Source organism: Tachyglossus aculeatus, chromosome 14, assembly GCF_015852505.1.
Source record: "Tachyglossus aculeatus isolate mTacAcu1 chromosome 14, mTacAcu1.pri, whole genome shotgun sequence".
NCBI lineage: Eukaryota > Metazoa > Chordata > Mammalia > Monotremata > Tachyglossidae > Tachyglossus > Tachyglossus aculeatus.
In genome coordinates, this window is record NC_052079.1 from 4,842,425 (window position 1) to 4,868,209 (window position 25,785).

General features: G+C 40.8%; 1 protein-coding gene across 2 annotated transcripts in view; it reads left to right on the top strand.

Moving 5' to 3' along the window:
- The window catches only part of SOS2 (SOS Ras/Rho guanine nucleotide exchange factor 2), a 69,778-nt gene that overhangs the window by 24,385 nt on the left and 19,608 nt on the right, over nt 1-25,785 (top strand). For both annotated transcript variants that reach the window (XM_038756171.1, XM_038756172.1), the window contains exons 2-8: nt 7,601-7,726; nt 8,405-8,536; nt 11,633-11,797; nt 12,818-13,021; nt 14,084-14,227; nt 15,443-15,553; nt 16,636-16,734. In XM_038756171.1, coding sequence (XP_038612099.1) covers nt 7,601-7,726; nt 8,405-8,536; nt 11,633-11,797; nt 12,818-13,021; nt 14,084-14,227; nt 15,443-15,553; nt 16,636-16,734 — 981 coding nt within the window. The remainder of the gene's footprint in view (nt 1-7,600; nt 7,727-8,404; nt 8,537-11,632; nt 11,798-12,817; nt 13,022-14,083; nt 14,228-15,442; nt 15,554-16,635; nt 16,735-25,785) is intronic.

The window sequence follows — 25,785 nt, forward strand, 5'->3', positions numbered from 1 at the left end:
AAGGGAATTAAGCAACGTTCTTTTCGACCACATGCATCTATCCGGATAGCATGTGATGTGGAATTGGAAAAAAAGGTTGTGTTCTGTGTTGGACAAGGCATTTTCCGTAATGGCAGATTTATCAGAAATGTATCACCCTCCCTGTGTAGGAGAGCTGCTGAGTGTACTCATCATTTTCCTCAGACCCTGCACATAAAGAGTTTTACGGCCTCAAGTCTTTCAAGTCCTTTGAACCTTCCCCTCAGGAGAGAACTTTGTTGTCATCTGTTGGGCACATTAGACCTGGTAATAGTTGGGATCAAGTTTGTTTAGCCCCAGGCCACTAAGATTAGATACTTTATTGTTTTGCACTTAGTAACTTTGAGGAGCATCGTTAGGATTGCCTAAGGTTGTGGGTTTGGGTTGCCCAAGAGCATATCATCCTCTCAAGATTTGTCTTTTTTTTTTTTTACAAGGTATAAAGCTCTTTAGTAAGAAGCGAAGGTGGTTTAGAGAACTAAGTGAACAAAACAAACCAACAGTTGCCATTTAACAAGCATTTCATATGGTTCTACTCAACACACTTGCTAAAGCAAAATGAGCCTAAAATAGACTGCTGGAAGAGAAGACAATTTTCCCTACTTTAGATTCTTCCCTAGAGTATTTTAAACAGATTCACTCTGCATTGACCTGTAGCATATTTACTCTTTGAAGGAGTATTTAATGCCTTCAGCCACCTTGCCTTTTTCCAAGGTGCCTTTCCTCTGGGGCCTATTCTCTCATCTCACATGGCAGATAGAGAGGTCCAGAATTGTGACATGTTCTCGTATGTGACCTCCTCAATCCCCCTGTCCCTTTTTGTACTTATGCATTCCAGGATTAGCTCATGTCCTCTGAGGACATGAAGGTGAGATAGGCTCTGACCTTGATCTTATAGCATAATGAAGAGATTGGTATTTAGCACAGAGTTGTTTATTTAACTAAAACAGTTTTAAAGAGAACATTTGCTAGCAAGGTCCAGGGCCAAAGGAATGCCATAGACATTTACCCAGGTTTAATAAATTCCCTGACCATATCCTGATTGGCCAGACTCCAGTTTTCCCATTAGCCCGATTCCACTTCCTTCTAGGAAGGCCCAGTTCAGTTCCTTGTCCCCAGAGATTCTGATAAAAAAGACTTTCAGGACTCTCTAGCTGCTGTCTCCTCCCTTCTCCACGACACTCCCAGTTTATGTGCCCTGTACTCTTATTGCTTTCTCCTACCTGCAATTTATTTTAGTGTCCGTTTTCCCCGTTAGATCATTAACTCCTTGAGGGCAAGGATTATTTCTACTGATTTTATTGTGCTCTCCCAAGCATTAATACAGTGCTCCACACCCAGTAGGTCACCAATAAACACTCTTGATAGATTTGATTCTCCCCTCCTTCTACACAGACCACCTAATTGCCCCTTGCTCTTGCCTCTAGTGTGGCTCAGTGGAAAAGAGCCTGGGCTTTGGAGTCAGAGGTCATGGGTTCGAATCCCAGATCTGCCACTTGTCAGCTGTGTGACTTTGGGTAAGTCACTTCACTTCTCTGGGCCTCAGTTACCTCATCTGTAAAATCGGGACTAAGACTGTGAGCCCCACGTGGGACAACCTGATCACCTTGTAACCTCCCCAGCGTTTAGAACAGTGCTTTGCACATAGTAAGGGCTAAATAAATGCCGCCATTATTATTATTATTATTATACACTTCATACCCATACTTTCTCATACCATTTCCCTGGCCTCTTGTTAGGGTAAGTATTGCACTAGGGGACACAAAGATAAGAGGACCCCTCAAATTCCTCTTCCACTTGGAACCCCCCCTCCATTTGCATGTCTTCTTTCTACAGGTTCTCCACTTTCTCCCTTTGTCACTATGGAAGATGAAAGTTTTCCCATAGACTCGTATCCCTCAGTCAATCAGTCATATTATTTTTGAGTGCTTATTGGGTGCAGAACGTCATACTAAGCACTTGGGAGAGAGTACAGTGTAAGAGTTGACAGACATGCTTACTGCCTGCAAGGAGCTTACAGTCTAGAGGGCGAGACAGACATTAATAGAGAATTAATAAATAATAATAATAATTAATAACAGAGAAGCAGCGTGGCTCAGTGGTAAGAGCCCGGGCTTTGGAGTCATACATCATGGGTTCAAATTCCGGCTCTTCCAGTCATCAGCTGTGTGACTTTGGGCAAGTCACTTAACTTCTCTGGGCCTCAGTTCCCTCATCTGTAAAATGGGGATTAAGGCTGTGAGCCCCATGTGGGGCAACTGATCATCTTGTATCCCCCCAGCGCTTAGAACAGTGCTTTGCACATAGCACTTAACAAATACCATCATTGTTATTATTATAAATGAATAAATTATTGGTATGGTCTTAAATGCTGTGGGGCTGAGGGTGGGGTAAATAAAGGGTACGAATCCAAGTACAAGGGCAGCACAGAGGGGGTCAGACTTATTGGTGACTTGGCTGGTCAATCAATCAATCAATCAATCGTATTTATTGAGCACTTACTGTGTGCAGAGCACTGTACTAAGCGCTGGGGAAGTACAAGTCGGCAACACATACAGTCCCTACCCACCAGTGGGCTCACAGTCTAGAAGGGGGAGACAGAGAACGAAACCAAACGTACTAACAAAATACAATAAATAGAATAGATAGGTACAAGTAAAATAAATAAATAAAGTCCAAGTTGGCAACATATAGAGTCGGGATTGGAACCCGTGGTCAGCAGCCTTGCTGAACATTTAGATTTTAGCCCTAGTTTGAGTTTGCCCCTTTGCCCGGGGAAGGGAGGAGTGGCGGCTTCTTTTGGTCAAGGTGGTAGAGTTAGAGAGCTTGGCCCAGAGCAGCAGCAGCAGCGAAAGAAGATAAAAGAAACCACAGCTAAGTATATTGCTTGCTGCCCTGAGTTCTCACCCCACTGAGCCTTGATGGGCTCTACCGAGAGCATTTGCAGCGGGAATCTCAGGCAGCTGCTGGTTGCTGTTTTCAGCTCTTAGTTCACTTCTGCTGCTACTCCACTATATGCCTAGCAAGTCCGTCAAGGCATTCAATCAGTTGTATTTATTGAGCTGTTATACTGAGTGCAGAGCACTGAACTATGCACTTGAGAGAGTACAATATGACAATATAACAGACATACTCCCTCCCCACAATGAGCTTACAGTCTAGATGGGGAGACAGACATTAATACGTATGTATCTGAGGGAGTGTGTGGGTGTTTGTATGAGGGTATGAATAACTGTATGGTATTTGTTAAGCGCTTACTATGGGCCAGGCACTGCACTAAACTCTGGGGGAGACAACAAGATAATCCAGTGGGAAACAGTCCCTGTCCCACATAGGGCTCACAGTCTCAATCCCCGTTTTCCAGATGAGGTAACTGAGGCACAGAGAAGTTATGTGACTTGGCCAGGGTCACACAGCAGACAAGTGGCAGAGGCAGGATTACAACCCAGGTCTCTTTGATCCCCCCCCTTCGCCCCCCCAGGCCCATACTGTATCCACTAGTTGTGTACACGTGTGGATGTCAGGGAGAGTGGGGTGTGAGTGGGTTCTTTTTCATACTCAGCTCGTCTTGTAATTTTTGCCCTCTCCATAGGGTTTGATCATTTCCCCCACCCCTTGGAAACCTTTTAAAACCTAGGAGGTTAGGGGAGGTTTTTGTTCATTAGTGATAAATAACAGATTAGGAAGCTAAACTGTGAGAAATGTAAAAAAAAAAAATCCAAGTTGATAAAGAGAAAGGATGCAACTTCCTTGATTTGGATTTTAATCCTTGAGTAATAAGGTTTTCAGTCTAAGGAGGTACTTTCTCAAGGTTCCCATCTTATGTGGATCCCCTTGTAATCACGCTATGATTTACCCAGACCTGGGTGCAAAGTCTAGAGTTATCCTAGCAATTATATAACATGCTAGTAATTTAATATGTTTATAAATTCATAATGGGGTTGACTTTAAGCATCAGCAGAGCATTAAAATATATGCTAGTATTGGATTGTGGCTGGTTGGATTTTTGGAAAACGTTTATTGAAATATTTGACTCTTTCTGATAATTTCTTTTAAGATTAGTTTTCAATTAAGCCCTTGTCTTGCCAAGAGGATATGAATGCATTTGAATTGGGAACTACGTCTTTTGGAATTTGTCACTCTCTGAGTATCGGTTTTTCTCACCAGGGAAGCCACGGTGTAATGCCCCTCCCGTATAGATGGTCTACAGTCCAGCTCCTCAGCAGTTCCTGCTTTAGGCAGTGATCTGCCCTTCTGTAGCATTGACTATCCCTGCCTTTCCTCTAGATTGTAAACTCATTGTGGGCTGGGAATGGGTCTCCCAACTCTGTTTCATTGTATTCTCTCAAGCGCTTGTATAGTGAAGTAACACAGCATAGTGGATAGAGCATGGGCGTGGGAGTCAAAAGGTCATGGGTTCTCATCATGGCTATGCCACATGTCTGCTGTGTGACCTTCACTTCACTTCTCTGCGCCTCATCTGTAAAATGGTGATTGAGAATGCGGCTCCATGTGGGACAGGGACTGTGTCCAACCCGATTTGCTCGTATCTACCCCAGCGCTTAATACAGTGCCTGACACCAAGTAAGTGCTTAATAAATACCACAATTATTACTATTATTACAGTGCTCTGCACACAGGCGCTCAATAAATCTGAGTGATTCCTGTCCTATTCTCTGCTTCTGCAGATCTGTAGCGAGACTGTCTTCAGGGCAGGGAGAGACAGCATGGATGGAGCTGTTAGTCTCTCTGTCCTTTTCCAGCAAAGTCGCAGCAGGAACAACTCTTGGGGCTGATTCCAGAGCACTGAAAAAGGGGAGACAAAAGCTTAGGAGGTGCAGAGCCCCATCCTGGTCCCTTGCCTTCATTAACTGACTCACGGGTTGGATTCTCTGGCTTGAGCAATGCCCTGTTGAAAGAGGCAAGTGGGGCTGGAGACCACAATCTCCTTGTGGGCAGGGATTTGGTCTCCCAACTCTGTTATATTGTACTTTTCCCAAGCACTTAGTACAGCGCTGTGCACCCAGTGAGCACCCAATAAGTGCCACCGATTGATTGCCGGACGTCTTTGTGGTGGTCCTATGTCTGCCTCAATAGATTTCCAGTTCCATTCATTGTGACTGCACTTAGCTGTAGCATTAGTGAAGAGACTTCATGGTAGTTGAAAATATCTACCTAGAGGTTGGTGTAATTTAGCTACAGGTCTAACTTGTTAATCCACTCTTAAAGGATGAAGATTATTTTAATTGTGCTTTTTTTTTCCTGGCTGCGCTTCTAGAAAAATATGGTTAGTGAGTACCGGTGAGGTAATGTTTATCTTATAACTATTTCTAGGGTGCTGAGACAAAAGAACCTGGAAGTGCAAAGTGATGTGGATGTAGTATTAAGTGATAATACTAATGTTTTTAATGTTTTTCTAGTCCTGTTGTTGAAATATGAAATGATTAAGGAACAGCATCTTGTTATAAGACTTATATTTTAGACTGTAAACTCTTTAGTACATATTCTTTCTCTGGGCTCTTCACAGTGCTGGGATATACAGTAGGCACTGAATAACTCTAGATGATTAAGTCAAATTTAGGGAATTACCCCAGCATCTTTGTAAACAGATAGCCAACATTGGCCTGACTCCCTTCTGAATACATTCTGGCTTTGTGAACGCTCTACTTGTGCCAGCACAGAAGTGCGCAGTTGATAAAAAAAAAAAAATAGCACCTTAAGACAAGCTGTGTCTTGTACTCAACGACAAGTGTGTACCCTAAAGTCAAGCTGGGATTTTTAGCTCCAGAATCACTTGCCGTACCACGGTAAGCACTTCAGCAGTTGATCCATTGATCCAAAGAGCATCATATCTCTTTCCCTAGAAGAAAAGGGGGCCGGATGGAGGGTGAGGAAGTCAAGAAAGACCCTCTGAAGAACGACATGAAGGGAGAAGGAACAGTGCGTCCGTCAGTCAATCTATAGTATTTTTTGAGTACTTAGAGTATGCAGAACACTGTAATAAGCACTTGAGAGAATACAATATAACAGAATTAGGAGACACATCTCTGCCCTCGAGGGACTTACAATCTAGTGGGAAAGACAAAACTTTAAAATAGATTACTGGTAGGGTATGAGGCAGGGTAGAAGAATATGTACTTAAGGTCTGTGGAAGGTGGTAAAGGGGTACAGACCCAGGCACAGAGGTGACACAGAAGGGAAGGCGAATAGGGTGGGGAAATGAAAGGTTAATCAGAGAAGGCTAAGTCTCTTTACTGTGTCAGAGAATGGCTCGCTTTGGTAGGGCTCATTAAAACACGTACAGAGTGATTTTAAAAATCGGAAGCACTGAATAAATGTCACTACCCTATTTGCATAGTACATTCACCCTACTTTCATTTACCAGTACCATCTCCCCCCTTCTCCTTTGAGTAGTTCCGTTTATTGGTCTGGGAATGACTTTGCAAATAGATCATGAGTTAATCTCACTCCCCCCACCAACCCCTTCTTTCAGGTCATGCCACCCTTCACTCACCTCAGCACTCTTATGCACTTAATTACCTGTATGCTCATTATTGCCTTTTTTCCTCTTCTGTTTCTATAGTCCCTCATTCTCTTAATCATGTTTGCCCCATTAAGCTTCCTCTTTAAACAGTAAACTCCTCCTGATGAGGGAAAATATTTTGTGCTTCTGCATTTCTTCCAAGTGCTAGTACACAGGGACTCGATAATTACTATACTATTACTATCGAGAAAGTGATGATGCTCTCTGCATGGTAGAGGGATTTAGTGGTGCCAGTGTTCTCACCATTTAGGGTCTTGAAGCTCATGTGGTTACCTGAGTAGTGGTTCTGTCAGGGCACCAACCCTTGGAACTTTAGAAACCAACTTGTTCTTTCAGTTTTTATCTGGAGTTTTAAAAACATGTTGCAAAAACTGTACACATGAGAGGGCCCTGTGCTGAGCGGTTGGAGGTGCTGGATATAAGCTCTGGTCATTTTGATGGCATAGGTCTGAACGTCACAGCTACCACAGCCTAAAATTATTTTCTCTAGATTGCAAACTCATTGTGGGTGGGATTGTTTCTAAATCTGTCGTTAATTCCTCTCTCAAGCACTTAGAATAGTGTTCTTTACGTAGTAAGCACTCAATAAATACCACTGATTGAGTAAAAGTGTTTAAATGGAGTATGTAAATCAGGATACAAAATGGCTTTGGGTGGTGGTGAGTGCTTAAATGCTGAGGGCCCCTGTACTTTATAAAGATACAGTATTGTAATAGTATTAATATCAGTTAACATCAGTGGTATTTGAGTGCTTACTGTGTGTAGAACACTGCTAAGTGCTCGGGAGAGTTTATCATAACAAGGTTACTAGACATACGAGCTTACAGTTTATTACACTCTTACTGTGTGCAGAGCACTATGCTAAACTGGGAAAGAGTACACAGTTGGGAATTAGACATGGTTTCTATCCCTCAGGGGACTGTAATGATCATATTAGTTAAGTGGCATAAAGACCTCTCTTTGGACTTTTGATCAGCACCCATTGTCCCTCAGTGTAGCTTTGTAAACTGAGAAAATAATTTGTGTTTGTTTTTACAGGTTCAGCAGCAAGTGCACCCAAATCTCTCAGCAAAAGAAGATTCCCTCTATTATATAGAAGAGTTGATTCTTCAGCTGCTAAGTAAATTATGCATTGCACAACCAAGGACCGTTCAAGATGTGGAGGTAAGAAAAGATAAGTCCTCATTTTATAGTCTGTCAGTGAATAGCAGGCAATCAATGGTATTTGAGTGCTTATTTTGTAGAGAGCACTGTACTAAGCACTTGGGTGATTGCAATACAGTTGGTAAACGCAGTGTCTGCCTTCAAAGAGCTTACAGTGTAGCAAGGGAGGCAGAAATTAAAATCAATCAGAGGTAAGGGAAAGAATCAAGTAGAAGGATATATATATATCTCTCCAGTAAAAACATAAATGGTTAGGGGATGGGAGCCAAGTGCATGGGCAGAGGGATCGAAGTTTAGTCAGAAGGCTTCCTGGAGGAGATATGATTTTAGTAGGGCTTTGAGGATGGTGAGAGTGATGGCTTGTCACACATAAGTGTATAGAGGAGAGGTCAGTGGCAGGTGAGGGGAGAACAAGGACCAGTGACTAGGTTGCTATTAGAGGAGCAAAATGTGTGAGAGATAGTTAATCATTTTACCTTTCTAATCTTAGTGATGAAACCTGCATCGAGTCTGCTTGCTCTCTCTAAATTGAATTTGGGGAAATTCAAATTGTTAACAATGTAACGTATCTCAAAAATGTTGTGCTTGATTCTCCCATATTTTGAGGGACGTATTAGCACTTAATTTACGTGGGGTGTTGAAAGGCAAAGATAATGAATTTCTATCATCTGTGTCCAGGAGCGAGTTCAAAAGACATTTCCCCATCCAATTGACAAGTGGGCCATTGCTGATGCGCAGTCTGCCATTGAGAAAAGGAAACGAAGAAATCCCCTCTTACTACCTGTGGATAAAATTCATCCATCGTTAAAGGTATGGGAAAATAAATCATAAGGCAAATCTTTAATACAGATGTGCCACACACTGTACTAAGCGCTGGGATAGATACAAATAAATTAGATTGGACACAGTCCCTGTCCTACCCACAGAGGGCTCACTGTCTTTAATTCCCATTTTGCCGAGGAGGTTACTGAGGCACAGAGAAGTGAAGTGATTTGCCCAAGGTCACACAGCATTCATAAGCAATCATATCGAGTGCTTACTGTGTGCAAAGCACTGTACTCAGCTCTTGGGAGAGTACAGTATAACAATAAACTGATACATGCCCTGTCCTCAGTGAGTTTACAGACAAGAGTTTACAGACAAGATCCCAGGTCCTTCTAACTCCATGGCCTGTGCTCTATCTGCTAGGCCATTAAGCTTGGAATTGTAGACCCTGTCACCCTGGCCGTAGATGAACTTGTCTGAGGGATTGTAAAGTGGGCTTCCACTGAGCACCAATAGAAAGGACCAGGTCACAGCATCATCATCATCAATCGTATTTATTGAGCGCTTACTATGTGCAGAGCACAGCAGCTGCTAACGAAGAGTACATTCGAGGCTCAGTCCACTTACTCCATAGGGGTAGGGTAAATGCCTTTCTGGTCAAACCAGTCGGCTAAAGTGCTTGGTTTGAAGCACTTTCCTGAAAACACAGATGGCAATTCAGCTCCAGAGATGCTTGCCCCATTCATTCAATCGTATTTATTGAGCACTTACTGTGTGCAGAGCACTGTACTAAGCGCCTGGAAAGTTCAATTCAGCAACAAATAAAAGAGGCCCCAGAACCTCTGACCTCCCATGTATTACATTAATATCAGCTGTATTCATGCAGTAAGGGACAGTGGTTGGTTTTTTGACATTAATATCAGCTGTATTCATGCAGTAAAGGACAGTGGTTGGTTTTTTGGGAATCCTGAGCCTATGTCAGGAATTTGGGCCAATCCACAGCAACCGAGGAGTTGGAATGAGAGCTGGCTCCTCTTCTCCTCCCCTAAACGTCTCAGTACTTCTCTCCTACCACTTTTCCTGTGAACTCTGTACCTGCTCCAGTGATTCCTTTTCTCCTCTCCACTCTCAGACCCTGCTAATTGATGGGGTATTTTGACTAGTTCAGTATTCAATCATTCTCAAATTTCTAGTTATTCATTTAAAAAAAACCTAAAACAGCCAGAAAGAAAATATTCATTTTGCACCAGTTTAAGACTAGGTGGTTTTCATCTTCCAATGATTCTGTGCTTATGGCATTCTGTTTCTAGCAACTCTTCCATTCCAGATTTTAAAATTCTTTAAAATAATTCTTCAGACCCTGCAGTACGGTTTTCAGAAAGCTTTAAGGTTGGAGCCAGAAAATGTTCCTGGAGTCCCCTTTGATGTTCAAGCCAGAGGAACCTTTTTTAGGATCCTACCTATTTAATTATTAGAAAAACATGTCTCCTGCTGCTTCTGTACCAATTAAAAGCTATAATCAGATGCCTAATATAACTTTCTTTATCACATGCTGCTTTAAAAAAAATTCTTCTCCCAAATCAACCCATTTTCACCTTTTGAAATAAGTGGATCTTGTGTAAAAAGGTGTTCTGGTTCCCTTGAGCCAAAAGAGGAAACAATTTTTTTTAGAAAATTTTCACGGGTCTTATATAAAAGAGATCATTTTTAAGTTGAGTTTCTAGTCTTCTGTGAGAATAAGGATAATGTCAAAAGGCTATTTAGTTTTGTCTTTGAAGGTCTTTGTAACAAGTGGAAAGTTATATGTAGGTGGATGAGTGTGGAGACTAGGAGACAAGGTAGGAGGTCAGATTAGTGTTTAAGCAGCTGGTACAAGGCTGCACTGTCATGCAAAGTGATTATCAATGGATCCATTACTTGCCTTTGATCTTAACTTCTTAAACCTTAGAGGAAATGCCTGGGGACAAAGACCATAGGAACCAGAACTTGTTGGAAGCTTCCAGCACCGACTCAAAGGCTAGAATTAATTTTGGAAACATTTACTTCACATAGCACTACCATCCTTCCCGTCTCACAAGCCCGCAACCTTGGTGTCATCCTCGACTCCGCTCTCTCATTCACCCCTCACATCCAAGCCGTCACCAAAACCTGCCGGTCTCAGCTCCGCAACATTGCCAAGATCCGCCCTTTCCTCTCCATCCCAACCGCTACCCTGCTCATTCAAGCTCTCATCCTGTCCCGTCTGGACTACTGCACTAGCCTTCTCTCTGATCTCCCATCCTCGTGTCTCTCTCCACTTCAATCCATACTTCATGCTGCTGCCCGGATTATCTTTGTCCAGAAACGCTCTGGGCATATCACTCCCCTCCTCAAAAAACTCAAGTGGCTACCAGTCAATCTGCGCATCAGGCAGAAACTCCTCACCCTGGGCTTCAAGGCTGTCCATCACCTCGCCCCCTCCTACCTCACCTCCCTTCTGCCCTTCTCCAGCCCAGCCCGCACCCTCCGTTCCTCCGCCGCTAATCTCCTCACCGCACCTCGTTCTCGCCTGTCCTGCCATCGACCCCCGGCCCACGTCATCCCCCGGGCCTGGAATGCCCTCCCTCCCAACATCCGCCAAGCTGGCTCTCTTCCTCCCTTCAAGGCCCTACTGAGAGCTCACCTCCTCCAGGAGGCCTTCCCAGACTGAGCCCCTTCCTTCCTCTCCCCCTCGTCCCCCTCTCCATTCCCCCCATTTTACCTCCTTCCCTTCCCCACAGCACCTGTATATATGTATATATGTTTGTACATATTTATTACTCTATTTTACTTGTACATATCTATCCTATTTATTTTATTTTGTTAGTATGTTTGGTTTTGTTCTCTGTCTCCCCCTTTTAGACTGTGAGCCCACTGTTGGGTAGGGACTGTCTCTATATGTTGCCAATTTGTACTTCCCAAGCGCTTAGTACAGTGCTCTGCACATAGTAAGCGCTCAATAAATACGATTGATGATGATGATGGTGATGATAGCAGATTCCAGTGACACTGCATAATAATATAGCAGTTACTTTATCAAAATGAATTTGATACCATTGAATGTGCCTAAGATAATTCTGCAAGTATTTTTATGGTTGTTTTTTCTTCCCATTTTGTTCACAGGAAGTCTTAGGCTATAAAGTAGATTACCATGTTTCTCTCTACATTGTGGCCGTATTGGAATATATTTCAGCTGATATTTTGAAATTAGCTGGTAATTATGTTTTCAATATCCGACACTATGAAATCTCCCAGCAGGACATAAAAGTATCAATGTGTGCAGATAAGGTAAGAATTAAGTGTTTTTTGAACTCATTTGGATCAAAAGCATTGACACACTGCTTTTAGTGGATATTGAGCATTTTTGCCTCCTGGGTCCTTTTTGTTCTTTCTTTTCCCAGTAGATTATCAATAAACTTCTTTTAAAAGTTTATAATATATGTGACGGACCACATATCTGATTCCAAAAATCCACATCAGTCAATCAGTGGTATTTATTGGGCCCTTAGTATGTGCAGAGCAATGTACTAAGCACTTGGGAGAGTACAATACAACAGAATTAACAGGCATGTTCCCTGCCCATAACAAGCTTACAGGGATCAAAAGGACCTCACTGTTTTTGAAACAGGCATGCCTAGCTTAGTTTTCAGACTTGCAGCTTCTCTTCGCCTCAGTGATGACTCTTGTAGTTTCCTTATCCCAGCGGTGTGTTCAAACTCATCCTTCTGTAATTTGGGGGGCTTTTTTTGCAGCAGTGGTACAGAAATCTGGGCAATAATGAGGAAAAATTCCAACTTGAAAGTGTCCTTGAGCTGGCCAGGTATGAGGCCCAGTACCTGCGCTCTCCTTCCCATCCTTTTTGGTTTTTCCAGTTGGATCCGAATGAAATTAGCATGTTTCTTTGTAGCAGGATTTCATGAACCATCCCCTGGGTCTTTTGAGTATTTTTCAGAATGTTTTGAGATTTAAATTCTTACCAAATGCATTTAATGAAAAATTTGTGAAATGGTCTCTTCACTTTTCCTCAGGGATCTGTACATCATAAATGTTTATGTGTGGTTCAGATGGATTCACACTCACAGGAATAAATGACCTGTGGTACTAATTCTTGGACTCAACAACCAAGTTTATTCTCATTTGAAAAAAGTTGACAAGTTGACAGTGAGATTGATACTGCGAAGATTAGTAACTCTGAATATTTTAATAAGTTAACTATTTGACAGTAAATACTCCATGTTTATGGAGTGTTAACTGGTTACTGGTAGCAGTGATAGAATGTTGAAATATGGATTTAAATCTCTCTGTCAGGTTTTAATGGACATGTTTGATCAGGACGACATTGGTTTGGTTTCTCTCTGTGAAGATGAGCCCTCTTCTTCAGGTGAATTAAATTACTACGACTTAGTTAGAACTGAAATTGCTGAAGAAAGGCAGTACCTGCGAGAGCTAAATCTGATTATAAAAGTGTTTCGCGAGGCTTTCCTATCTAACAGAAAGCTGTTCTCATCTTATGTAAGTATCTTTCTTGGATTTTGGATTTATTGAATCTCACAAAGTAAAAGCTAAGAATCCTTAAGCCTTAAACATAGCGTCAGTTTCAACTTTGATATGTAGAGCAAAAATGTATTCTTTTTGTTTTTAAAAAATGTAACTTGTTGAATAAAGATAAAATGCACCAGCCCCAACATAGACACAACTGAAAAATATCAGTAGGTTCAAAAAAGGTTGAGGTAATTTTCTAGACAGTGGTAATGGGTTCTCCAGAGATGAGGTACATCAGATATTCATTCATTCAGCCGTATTTATTGAGCGGTTGCTGTGTGCAGAACACTGTACTAAGTGCTTGGGAGGGTACAATATAACAGTAAACAGGCACATTCCTTGCCTCTGCTCCCAGGTGTTTCCAGGGCTGCCAACTGGTATGATAGAAGTTTCTCCTAAATGGAATCAGCCTTCCTCTCCCCGAAGTGTCATCCTGCTGTTCTTGAACGGTCCTGAAAGAGCCTGTTCTGCACCTATTTTTGTTATCTGGGATCTGTTTTACTTCTCTTATTCAACCACATTTTTAAGATGGCAACCAGGACCTGGGGCATCAGGTTGGGTGACTCTCACTAACAGGCTCAAGAGCACGCCTAAATAACCTTCAGATTCAAGGGTCTGGTCCCCACAGCAAGCTGGAAAATGTCCTGGAAATGAGTACAGGCTGAAGACATTGACTTCATTCAGAGAGACCCGGGGCCAGTTGGACAAATCCTGTTATGAATTATCTTAACAAGCAAGGGGGAGTCCACTCCAGGTGTCTTTGTAAGGAAGCTCTTCAGCTCTGGGCCTGGGGCTCGGGTCTGAAGGCTTCAGAGATTATCCAGTAGGCACGTTTCATCTCTGGCTTTGGTGCATAAATGATGCCTTTGTCTTTTGTCGACCCCATTAGTCCGTGGTTAGATTTCAGATTGTTATGAAGCCCAGTATTTGCTCAGAATGGCATTTACCTGTCCCACAATTCAAGATTGGAATATTGTTGTCAAATGAGGGTGATACTTACCCTTTATGTTTGTTGACTCCTTCTCTTTCCAGGATATTGAAGTGATATTCAGCAACATTTCAGATATTCATGAATTGACCATGAAGCTTTTAGGTCTAATTGAGGACACTGTTGAAATGACAGATGAGAGTAGTCCTCACCCTTTAGCTGGCAGCTGTTTTGAAGATCTGGCAGAAGTAAGTTTAGTAAAACATACTTATTTACCATAATTACTAAAGCATTCACAGGCCTCCCTCAGTATTTATCCTTGGTTCCGCAGAAATCGGATGAAGTAAAAAGTTAAATAGTGGGTTGTTTTCCTAGGAAGTCAGTGTTATAAATTTGTTATAAACAGTTGCCAGGCAATAGGTTGGACATGGTCCTTGTCCCACATGGGGCTCACAGGCTAAGTAGGAGGGAGAGCAGGTATTGAATCCTCATTTTACAGATGAGGAAACTGGAGATTTAATGGGTAAGTTAAGTGTCTTGCCCAAGGTCACAAAACGTCATCAGTAATCATCAATCGTATTTATTGAGCGTTTACTGTGTGCAGAGCACTGTACTAAACGCTTGGGAAGTACAAGTTGGCAACATATAGAGACAGTCCCTACCCAACAGTGGGCTCACTCCCAGATTCATGTTCTTTCCACTACGCCACACACTGCTTGCTCTGTCCCCTCCTCTATTTTTCTCCTGGGCCGAAGGCGTTTTTACCACAGCCAGAGCCTTTTGCTGCATTACAGTTGTTCTTCCGCTCAATTTAGCTGCTTAGCCCAGTGTGGCAGCCCTGGTTCCACTGCTGAAAAATCATGAACAACTGACTGTCCTTACCTAGTGTGAGGCTCAGGAGAAGGAGAGCAGGGAGAAGGAAGAAGAGGGAGTCATAAGAGTGGTGAGGAGTAGGATGTACTTATGATTCCCTCTCTGGCTGAAGTTGGAGCCATGGCTAGGAAGTGATGGGAGTAAAAAGAGCAGGACAGGAGAGAATGATCGATCAGTGATATTTATTTCAAAGTATTTCAAAGTATATTTCAAAGTAAACCATTGGAAGAGTTCAGGAGAAGCAAGACACACATTCCTGGCCTCCAAGGAGTTCACAGGCTCTAATGAATTATTCAGGGTTGGTAGGACTCCAGAAGTAAGTGGGCTTTGAACATGGGCTTGCTTAATGTGGAGGGAAATGGAAAGCCATTGGAAGTTTTTGAATGGAGAGTTGTGTCCTAAGTGCCGCTTGCTGGTTCAAGAAGATGCGACAGTGGGCAGGGCAGATTGGGGCAGGGGAACTGCTGGAGGCAGGGAGGCCGATAAAATGAAAGAAATCGGAGGGTTGGAGAGAGACGAGATCAGGGGACTAAGGAAAAACATTTCTGCTCTAAGCTTGTGAAACCTGACCCAATTCTCCATGTCCTTAGGAGCAAGCGTTCGACCCCTATGAAACCTTGTCACAGGAGATTCTCTCGACAGACTTTCATGATCATTTCCATAATTTGATGTCCAAACCTGCAGTTGCTCTCCATTTTCAGGTAAATTTAGATTTAATGAGGTTTTATATGAAAGGTAAGTAGAGTTCCAGCTCTACAATTCTGAGTTTTGTAGATTACCCTCTAATTTTTGTTCCCCACCTTTTCAGTTTTGCCCTTGGAATGATGCAGTAACTTTTATTCATGTTATCTAAAAAAAACCAGTCAGTACTTAATAAATACATTCAGCTGCAAGAAAACCCACATCCAGATCAATGGAGGGAGATAATTTTTTTCTTAAGCAACCCTGTTAACATTGAGCAGCTGTTCAGTAGTCCCAAACACCAGTGTCTCGGACCAATATTGAGAAATCTAATTTCCTCACACTCCCCTCCCTTCTTTTTCCTCCTTCCCAGTCTCACGTCCAGATATGGACTTGGAAGGTGATTTATTCCAGGAGAGATTTTGTAGAGAGAAGCGTGTTTCCCCTCACTATATTACCCTGCCTCCTCTCTTTCCGTCACCCTCCCTTCTCCTTCCACCAAACTTGCGTGAAGAGTAAATAGTGATTGCAGAAACCAATATTTGAAGTCAACATCAATGAATTTGGATGACTTTTTTCCAATTTTCAACTCACCACTGTATCCTTGCCAAATAGCCTGATGGTGAGGCTAGGGCTGGTTGAAACCCAAGGAGAGGGCAGTTCTCACTGTGGCCAAACTACCCAGGAACATCTCACTGTAACTATTCAGTTCAACCATCAATAGCTCTCCTTGTGTTTTTACCAGCATCACTGTCACCACTCAGTGGCTTTCAGTGACATTGTCCAGCGCTTAGAACAGTGCTTTGCACATAGTGGGTGCTTAACAAATACCATCATCATTATTATTATTGTTTTGCAAAGGAATATGCTCTGTTGTTGCCTATTCTCTGTATGAAATAGAAATAAATGTCATCTATTGCTTAAGAGCAAGGGGAGAATATCATTCCAGTGCTCTCATTTTCTAAGACGGTATGTTTCCCATAGTTGTCCTCCATTTTAATCTTTTTTTATGTTTATTTTTTTAACCTCAGCTTTGAGAGAATTAATTATAGTTTGTGTAACAGAGAACCAAGTGCAGCTAATTTTTTTTTTTGCCTTCCAGTCCATTGCTGATGGTTTTAAAGAGGCAGTGCGTTATGTCCTTCCACGTCTCATGTTGGTGCCAGTTTACCATTGCTTGCACTATTTTGAATTATTACAGGTAAGATGAGACTGTTTTGAGGAAAAGGATTACAGTATTTGTGGAATTTTGTGAATACTATAAGCCTTGTCGTTTGAGTTGGGCAGAATTTTAAAACACAGTAACACAGCCCCAGGCACTTTAAAACATGAAAGAGCAAGAGATGATCTTTCTGTTCATGCTATGGAAATGATTTATTGGTTAAGAATCACCCTTTTCAACCACCCCATCACATTGATAAAATTTACAGTCAGTAGCATCATCTTCAAATATAGAAGACAACTAGATATAATAAATCAGTCAATGGTATTTAAGTGCGTACTATGTGCAGAGCACTGTACAAAGTGTTTGGGAGAGTACAATATAATGGAATCAGCAGCTACATTCTCCCAAGTGCTTTGTACAGTGCTCCGCATAGAGAAGGCCCTCAATAAATGATTGACTGACTGACTGCCCATAAGCTTACATTCTAGAGGGGAAGACAGACAGTAATATAAATGAGTTATTGAGACTATATAATTTAAAGATAAAGCTACCGTAAGTTGTTTCCTTTCTTCCAAATGATTAATTCAAAATCTGCATAATTTATATTCATATTTCCCTGAGGTAAGTATGGGAAAGTTTTCTCCTTTTTTTTTTTCAAATCTCTAGGAATTCTGAGGCACAAAGATTCTAAGGAACCCAAGAGCCCTTTGAGTCTTAATTTGGCGCTGTTTCCACTAAATTGTTATTTTCATAGGAATTTTAAGATGGATATAAATAAATCCCCCCTACTGATTGTAAATCCTTACCAATTTATGTGCTGCTTTTTTCTGCTGCTGCTTTTTAAAATTTTAGTTCTATTTAGTTCTATTGTATTCTAGACTGTGAGCCCACTGTTGGGTAGGGACTGTCTCTATATGTTGCCAGCTTGTACTTCCCAAGCGCTTAGTACAGTGCTCTGCACACAGTAAGCGCTCAGTAAATACGATTGATTGATTGTAGCCCAAAAGAGGTTTCTTTACAATTTATGTTTTCCTTTTTTTTCCTGTACCCTTTTATATTAAGTGGGGATGGGAAGGAATGGAAGGGAAGAGATGACATTTTCTTATAATGCTACCATTGAATCCCTTCAAAGTTAAAAAGCAGCAAATATTTTTTCACATTTAGTGCTGTGAATATTCTGTAAACTACCTAAAATGAGTATAGTCTGCCACATATCTGCTCAGTTAAAGTGGTTCAGATTTGATAAAATCCACTGTTTTCATCACAGGATTTTTTGAGAGGAATGAACCTGAGGTTTATCTTAAAGGTAACTTATTTATAAATTTTTATATAAATTTGAGAAATGGGTTTGGAACCTGGAAATGTTCCAAGTGTTCCTGGGAAACAGCAAATGTTCCTGGGAAACAGCAATTTTACTCCAAGTTTGTGGGAATTTGTGGTTTGTTTTCCTACATTGCCTGGATTAGGATCTGCATTCGCTTATCTGGATATGTGGAAAATAATTAAAAGCAAGAAAATTTTGTATAGGCAGTGATTCTAAGAGGATGGGCAGAAGTTTCCAGCCCACTGCTTTATTGTAATTGTAGCCTAACACTGGATAATGGGAGTTTTTTCACCGCTAACCTTCTGTGTGTTAGCCTTCTTTCACTGGAACAGCGAAGGATGTGAACGTCTCCTGTTTGTTTTTATTGTTGCTAAGACTCAATAGGGACTAGCGCCATCACAAAGAAGATATAACAACGAACTAGTGCCAAGAACAAGTGCGGAAAAAAAAACTACAAAGAATTTTAAAAGGAAGAAAAAAAGCAGTGTGCCCTGAAGCAGCTAAATACTGGCAGTAGAAAACAGCAGTCTTGGGACAGTTGTAGCCCAGAGCTTCAATTTTTAATGGCTGTTTAGGCAAAGTGCCAAGAAAGGGTTCTTTTGAGGGCCTACCATTTAAGTCTTAATTGTGTTTTATTAGCTGGAGATTGATTTGTGATGCATAAAAGAAGAGTCATCAGCAAATATTTCATGTACTGTTTGCCTGAAATAATGAATAATATTTTGAGGGCTATTAAATAGCCAACATTTTTGATGGCTTGAAAATGTGTAGACACTTATTAACATGGCTCTGCTTAATTTTTTTTTACTTAAAGTAATGTTGATGGATGATTTATTTCAACAGCAACAGAATGGGGGTTTGTCCCAGGAATTAACACACCACATTGTGTGTGTCATCAATTAATGCCTGGTTATTTACAGTGGGGGGAGCAAGCAAGAAAGTGAAAGTTAGTGCATGAAATTATTTCTGTGGTTTAAAAAAAAATTCTATCTAGTTTCCCCTTTTCTCCACCTCCCAACAAACGCTCACACAGATCCCTGTATATTATTCTTGGGAGCTTCTGAGCCTTTGCTACCCCTTCAGTCCTCATCCTGCAACTCTAAACCATTCAGAGTTTTGCTGTTGTTCCTTTATCGCATGTCAGTTGCTAAGGAGGTACCAGGCTTTTGTACGAATCTTGGAGCACTGGGCTGGAACTGGTTCCTTAATATTGTTTGCTTTGAAAACCATGATATGGTAGCAGAGGAAACAACAGCAACATATGTAACTTCTGCATATCACTAATATGAAATCTATAAATATATGTGCCTTTCATCTTCAACAAAATTTTCCGAAGCCGATCATCTGCCTTAAGCAACCTTTCGTAACTGCTCCCAATGGTTTTACTTTAATGGTTCAGCCACTCCCCAAATACTTTTTGACTGGTCAAACAAGGGTACTAATTGAGCACCTACTGTGTGCAGAGCACTGTACTCAGCATTTGGTAGAGTATGAAATAGGAGAGTCACACAGTGATCCTTATTTTTCAAATGATTATTTGTGATTATGTGGTAGTTTTGTTCTTGAAGATGCTTGAAAATTTTGTTTTTAAAACAGCGATGGATCACGTCATACCAGGACAGACTCATATTGTGGGATGAATATTCTTTAATTCATTCATTCATCCATTCATTCAGTCATATTTCTTGAGCACTTACTGTGTGCAGAGCACTGTACTAAGCATTTGGGAAGTTTCTCTTGCATTATAGCCAAACTAGACATTGAAAACATGTGCTCTAGCAGAAATTTACTCTCTACCAAAGCACAGTTTTTCCTTTGATAGAACTTCATTATCTACAGTATTTGTCGGGATTTCTATCCTCCTAGTATAATACAGATATACTAGTGGTCCTTCATATTTGAATGATGGGGAAATTCCCACCCAAGTGCGTATGTGGCTGAAAAGGCCAAGCTTGTGTTGTCATGCTTAATGTTCGTAGCACCTGGGGCTGTTTTCTCTTTTGCCTCATTGCCTTTTCTCTTTTGCCTCATTGCCTTTCGTTCCTTACAAAACTCATGCTTGAAGAAAGCCACTCCTTTTAGCAGCTGACTTCCAGTTTTCTCCTGGGTTGCAGCAGCGGCTGAAACTGTTTCACCTTGACCTGAAAACATGTCCTCTGCTCCCCTGGCTTTCACTCTCCCAGTTTCAGCACTCCATAGATTAGTTGTTTGGCTGTGCCACTTTCTCTTCAGGTGCCCCAACCAGCCTAGCTTTGTCAAGATAGACCTAGCTTTGATGCCAATGCTTAGAACCATGCTCGCCACACAGTAAGCACTTGACAAATTACAAATTATTATTATTAGGGGACAACGTTTCACAGCTTCATTGTTTGTGGTCTCGTCTTGTCATTTGATATTGAGACTAACGCATAGGCAGAGTTGGGTGAACTGCTCTGTGAACCAGGTATGGCGGCCTGGTGGTGGTCCAGTTCTCTCAGCCGTAGAAGAAGTCAGGCAGTACTACAGCTCAGTAGACTCTTAGTTTTTTTCTAGAGCCAAATATTACACTAGCAGGCCCTGCACTCTTTTGACAATCTCCCAGTGGAAGTAATTACTGAATTAATATCATCCAGTTCCTGGAAAAAAACCCAACGATTCCGTTTGGATTAAATTTGAGTTACTGGGCACAAGAGTCTTCCAATTTATTTTGGGGGATATTTTACGATGCTACACTGAAATGCAACAATAGAAAGCATTTGTTAGAGTATCTGTTATCCAATAATGGGAATACTTCCAACCATTGCCAATTTAATGTATCACAAACTTGTGGCTTATTTGAAATAAACTTTCAGTTGGCAAGTAGAACAGGACTTAAATAAGGCATAAAATTGATAAGTACCAAATTATACCTTAAATATGGTTCTTTACCATGTTGCCAAGTTCTTTTGTAGTCATAGAAATATTGAGAGTACTGAAAAATATTCAAATGTGATTGTTGGGAGTATTTGTACAAGACACTTGTAGAAGCTTTTCATCTCAAATTGTTCTTCTAGTTTTGATAAATCCAAATGATTTCTGTGCACTGCAGGGAGATGGATATAGAAATGAAGGAAGCTTATATTTTCAGGTCTAGTAAAGGAAAGAAATGTCTGGTAACAGATACTTCAAATCATGTGGAAAAAAAGATAACTCAGAAAAAGGTCCTAGAGGAATTAATTGTGGAAGAGACAAAATTATCTGAGTTGTAACTCTTCCATTTATCACCTTGTTGTAACTCCCTCTCTGAAATTTAAAGACAATAGTAGATCATAACTACTGGAAAAACAGATATGTCTCATGTTTCAGATTTAAATTGAGAGTCACTGCAAGAAGATTTAAGGAAAACTTATTGTAAATCACAATTTGTCTTGCTGCTGGCATATAGTTATACCTAATAGATGCATCTTTTAATACGAGTTCAAGAGAAGCTTGGTCAGTCTGTTTTAAAAGATGTTTCATAAGGTCAAGGGAATTCTTACATATAAATCTAAAATCTTGGTCAAAGTAGCCTCCCAGTCAAAGGGATTAAATTTCCATCTCGAAGCTTGTGGGCAGGGAACATATTTACCAACTCTGTTATGTTGTACCCTCCCAAGAATTTGCTACAGTGCTCTGCATCACAGTAAGTGCTCGATAAGTACAATTGATCGATCAATTAATCTGTAGCCAAGAAGCGTACTACAGGTACCCCTCTTTCACTTTTCTCCCCAAGTATATGTTCGGGTACTTAGCATAATTACTTAGCAAATGACTTATTAAAACATCAGCCCCTGATTTTGATCCTCTTTTCTTGTACTTGTCATTTACACCCATTTAAGGAACACGTTGGGTGCTTTGCCAAACCCTAAAACTGTCAATTGTCTTTGCACCTGGAATAATGAGCAAAACACAATTTCCGTTTATGGATACTTGTGGAAATGTTGACTTTTTCTTTCAAATTTTGGTTATACAAATATTAGTGCTTTAGTATTTGGAGAATTGCACACATGATGAAGTTGCTTGGGTAATTCGAGTGATGGATTATGTTGTCAGATACGATGCTGGGAAACAATATATCTTCAAGATCTGTTCAGGAAAAATTGTTCCCACAGTTGATTAAATTGAATTCAACCTGCTGGAAATGAACAAACAGTGTAGAGTGTTCAGTTTATGAAGTCCACATTCTGAACCTGCTTACAGAATCATAAAAAAGGAAAGGATTTAATCTTTCTATTTGCAGAAAAATGAACCATTTCTGGCTCTAGGGATCCCTCACCTTTACCTAACGTAGTTTTTTACTTCTTTGAGTAATTTTTACAAATTTCTAATCATAGTTTATTTTGTAATGCCACAATGCACAAGTGCCATTCATAGTTGAAAACATCATGAATAGATCCAACATTAATGCCAATAAAAATTATAACTGTAAAATGAATTTTGCATATTCTAATTCATTTACCTGTTGAACAACTACTTAGTCGCTTGATAATAATTTGACCAATTTAAAGATCAACTGCAAAAACTCAATAACAGTGCTTAGAACAGTGCTTTGCACATAGTAAGTGCTTAACAAATACCATCATTATTTATATACTGGCATCTTCAGCTATAAAAATTGACCTCTTTTGACAAACATTTCTGTAGCAGTAGATTTTTGCGCAGTATTTGTGATTTGAAAGTCTCCAGTAAACATTCCAACATCTCCTTTTGCTGTCTTTTATCAGAGAAACTGATTCTAGGTATAGTACAGTGAAGAATTCCTGTAAAACAACCCTTAAGCAGCAAATGAATTAGATTTCCATTCTCATTTGTTTGGGGTTTTTTTTGTCACTTGTAGCCATACTTTATATGCAGTGATCCTTGATAAAGCTCATCTTAAATGCCGTAGCTTTTTCTCTCACTCTTGTACCAAACCATTTTCAATATTGGGACTGCAGCAAATGTTTAATGGCATAACAGTTTCATAAACTCTTCAAATCATTTAAATCCTCCCATGCTCTTGATCACAAGATACCATTCTATACCACACAATACATTGAGTCGATGCAGTGTATGGAGATTAGTGCTTTAAATCCCATGTATAAGGGTGGGGGCCTAGCAGGTCAAATGCTATTTTCTTAATTTCTTTTAGTGGAAGCCTCCAATCTTTACTGAAGGAAGGAAAAGAAAGTCACTATCTTACTGATCTTAAAATATAAACAAATATTCATATCCCTTGATTTTGGGTAGTAACAGTTGTTTATAGAAAGGGCTCTTTGAATTTTTTTATTGTATTAAAGCAACCCTGATGGAATTTTCCTCCAGAGTTGGTGAAATGTGACTATTGTTTTGAGAAGTTTCATGCTGTCATATTTCGTGCATGGTAACCATTTTCCAAACAGTGCAGATAGCCTTTTTCAGTTATCTTGCGGCAGTGAGATTTCAATCATTTGAAACATGATTCAGTCGTTACGTGACTTGATTTTTCCTTCAATGATAAATTGTTTTGGAATTTTTTTATTGAAGCTTGCGGTTGAATCTCCTTGTTGGGACTGATTCTTGAATTTACATAACTTATTTCAGAGAGCTGAAGTGGCGGCGCATGAATTTTCTAAATTCATTTGTTAGAATAGTTGAATTATGTGCCAGTTAACCACTTTAACTTTGAGGGTGTCATTGTTTCCTGAAAACCTTATTTGGTTAATCTATTTTAAAATATTAAGAGGTCATGGAGTGACCAGTCCAGAGTCTAGAGTTATTCTGGATTATAAGAATAAATAAGAACTTGTTTGTTTTGAAATATGGGAAATATAAGACATTGTACCACATGGTCATTAGTAAATGTACAGGTAAAGAAAGGGTAGGTAATGCAGTGTGAACTTTTCCTCAAAAATAGAACTCTGAGGAAATACCACAAGACTTGAAGGATGCCTAGGTAGTACAGTGTCTGAGGATTAATTCATTTAATACTGTTTACTGAGCACTTACTGTGTGCAAAGCACTGGACTAGGCAGTGAGGAAGAAGACAAAGTTCGCCATTCAGCATGAATGAGTGAATAATATAAAATAGTAGAAAGCTGAACCAAGTGGGGAAGTATGTCTTTCGGAGTTTGAAAGGGCATGTGGTGGCATCAATCTTGTGGGCCTAGTGTGGGCAGGGATTGTCTCTCTTTTTTGCTGGATTGTACTCTCCCAAGCACATGGCACAGTGCTCAGCACACAGGAAGCGCTCACTAAATACGATTGAATGAATGAATGAGTGATATCTGTCTCTCCTCCCCACCCCAACCTGTGAGCTCTTTGTGGGCAGGAATTGTCTCTATTGCTGTAGTGTACTTTCCCAAGCACTTAGTACAGTGCTCTGCCCAAGGTAAGCACATAGAGAAGCAGCGTGGCTCAGTGGAAAGAGCCTGAGCTTGGGAGTCAGAGGTCGTGGGTTCAAATGTCGCTCCGCCACTTGTCAGCTGTGTGACCTTGGGCAAGTCACTTAACTTCTCTGAGCCTGTTACCTCATCTGTAAAATGAGGAATAAGACTGTGAGCCTCATGTGGGAGAACCTGATCACCTTGTAACTTCCCCAGCACTTGAAACAGTGCTTGGCACATGGTAAGCGCTTAACAAATGCCATTGTTATTATTATTATTATTATTATTATTATTATTATTATTATTATTAACTTCTCTGGGCCTCAGTTCCCTCATCTGTAAAATGGGGAGGAAGACCGTGAGCCCCCCCCATGGGACAACCTGATCACCTTGTAACCTCCCCAGCGCTCAGAACAGTGCTTGGCACATGGTAAGCGCTTAACAAATGCTATCATTATTGTTATTATTAAGGTAAGCGCTCAGTCGTCTAGACTGTGAGCCCATTGTTGGATAGGGACCGTCTCTCTGTGTTGCCAACTTGGACTTCCCAAGCGCTTAGTCCAGCACTCTGAGCACAGTAAGTGCTCAATAAATACGATGGGATGAATGGATGATTAAAATGGGGATGAAGACCGTGAGTCCCACGTGGGACGACTTGATAACCTTGTATATACCCTAGCGCTTAGAACATTGCTTCGCACATAGTAGGCACTTAACAAATGTCGTCATCATTATTATTATTAAGGTAAGCGCTCAGTCAATATATGAATGAATAATAATATGAATAATATATGTTGCCAACTTGTACTTCCCAAGGGCTTAGTACAGTGCTCTGCACACAGTAAGCGCTCAAATACAGTTGAATAAATACCTATCTAAAGGTCTATAAAACTGATAACCTTCAATACGGCTGAGAAGCATAGACCTACCACAGAAGGCACGTCTCTCCATACATAATTAACACTGATATGGAAGACTGGATCATCGACAGGTAGCTACTGGTTGTCAGTCAAATAGGGTTCTAATCCCGGCTCCTCCACTTGTTAGCTGTGGGACGTTGGAGGAGTCTTAATATCTCTATGCTTCATTTTCCTCATCTTTAAAAAGGGGATAAAATACCTGTTCTCCTTCCCCTTTGACTGAGAGCCCAGGGTGGGATAGGTACTATGTCCTACCTGCTTATATTGTATTTATCCCTAGTGCGGTTCTTGGCAAGCAGGATGTGCTTAACAAATACCACAACTATTATTAGTAGTAGTATTGAGACAGTGTTCATTGTTAAATAACTTGATTGAATGGGGCATGCAGAGATGGGTGACAGTGGGTTATCCAGGGTGCTGCTGTGTGGCAAGCTAAAATGGGATTCATTACCATAGGAAAAGCATTGAAACATAGTTTCAAGCAATACAGTATAGACCAGAC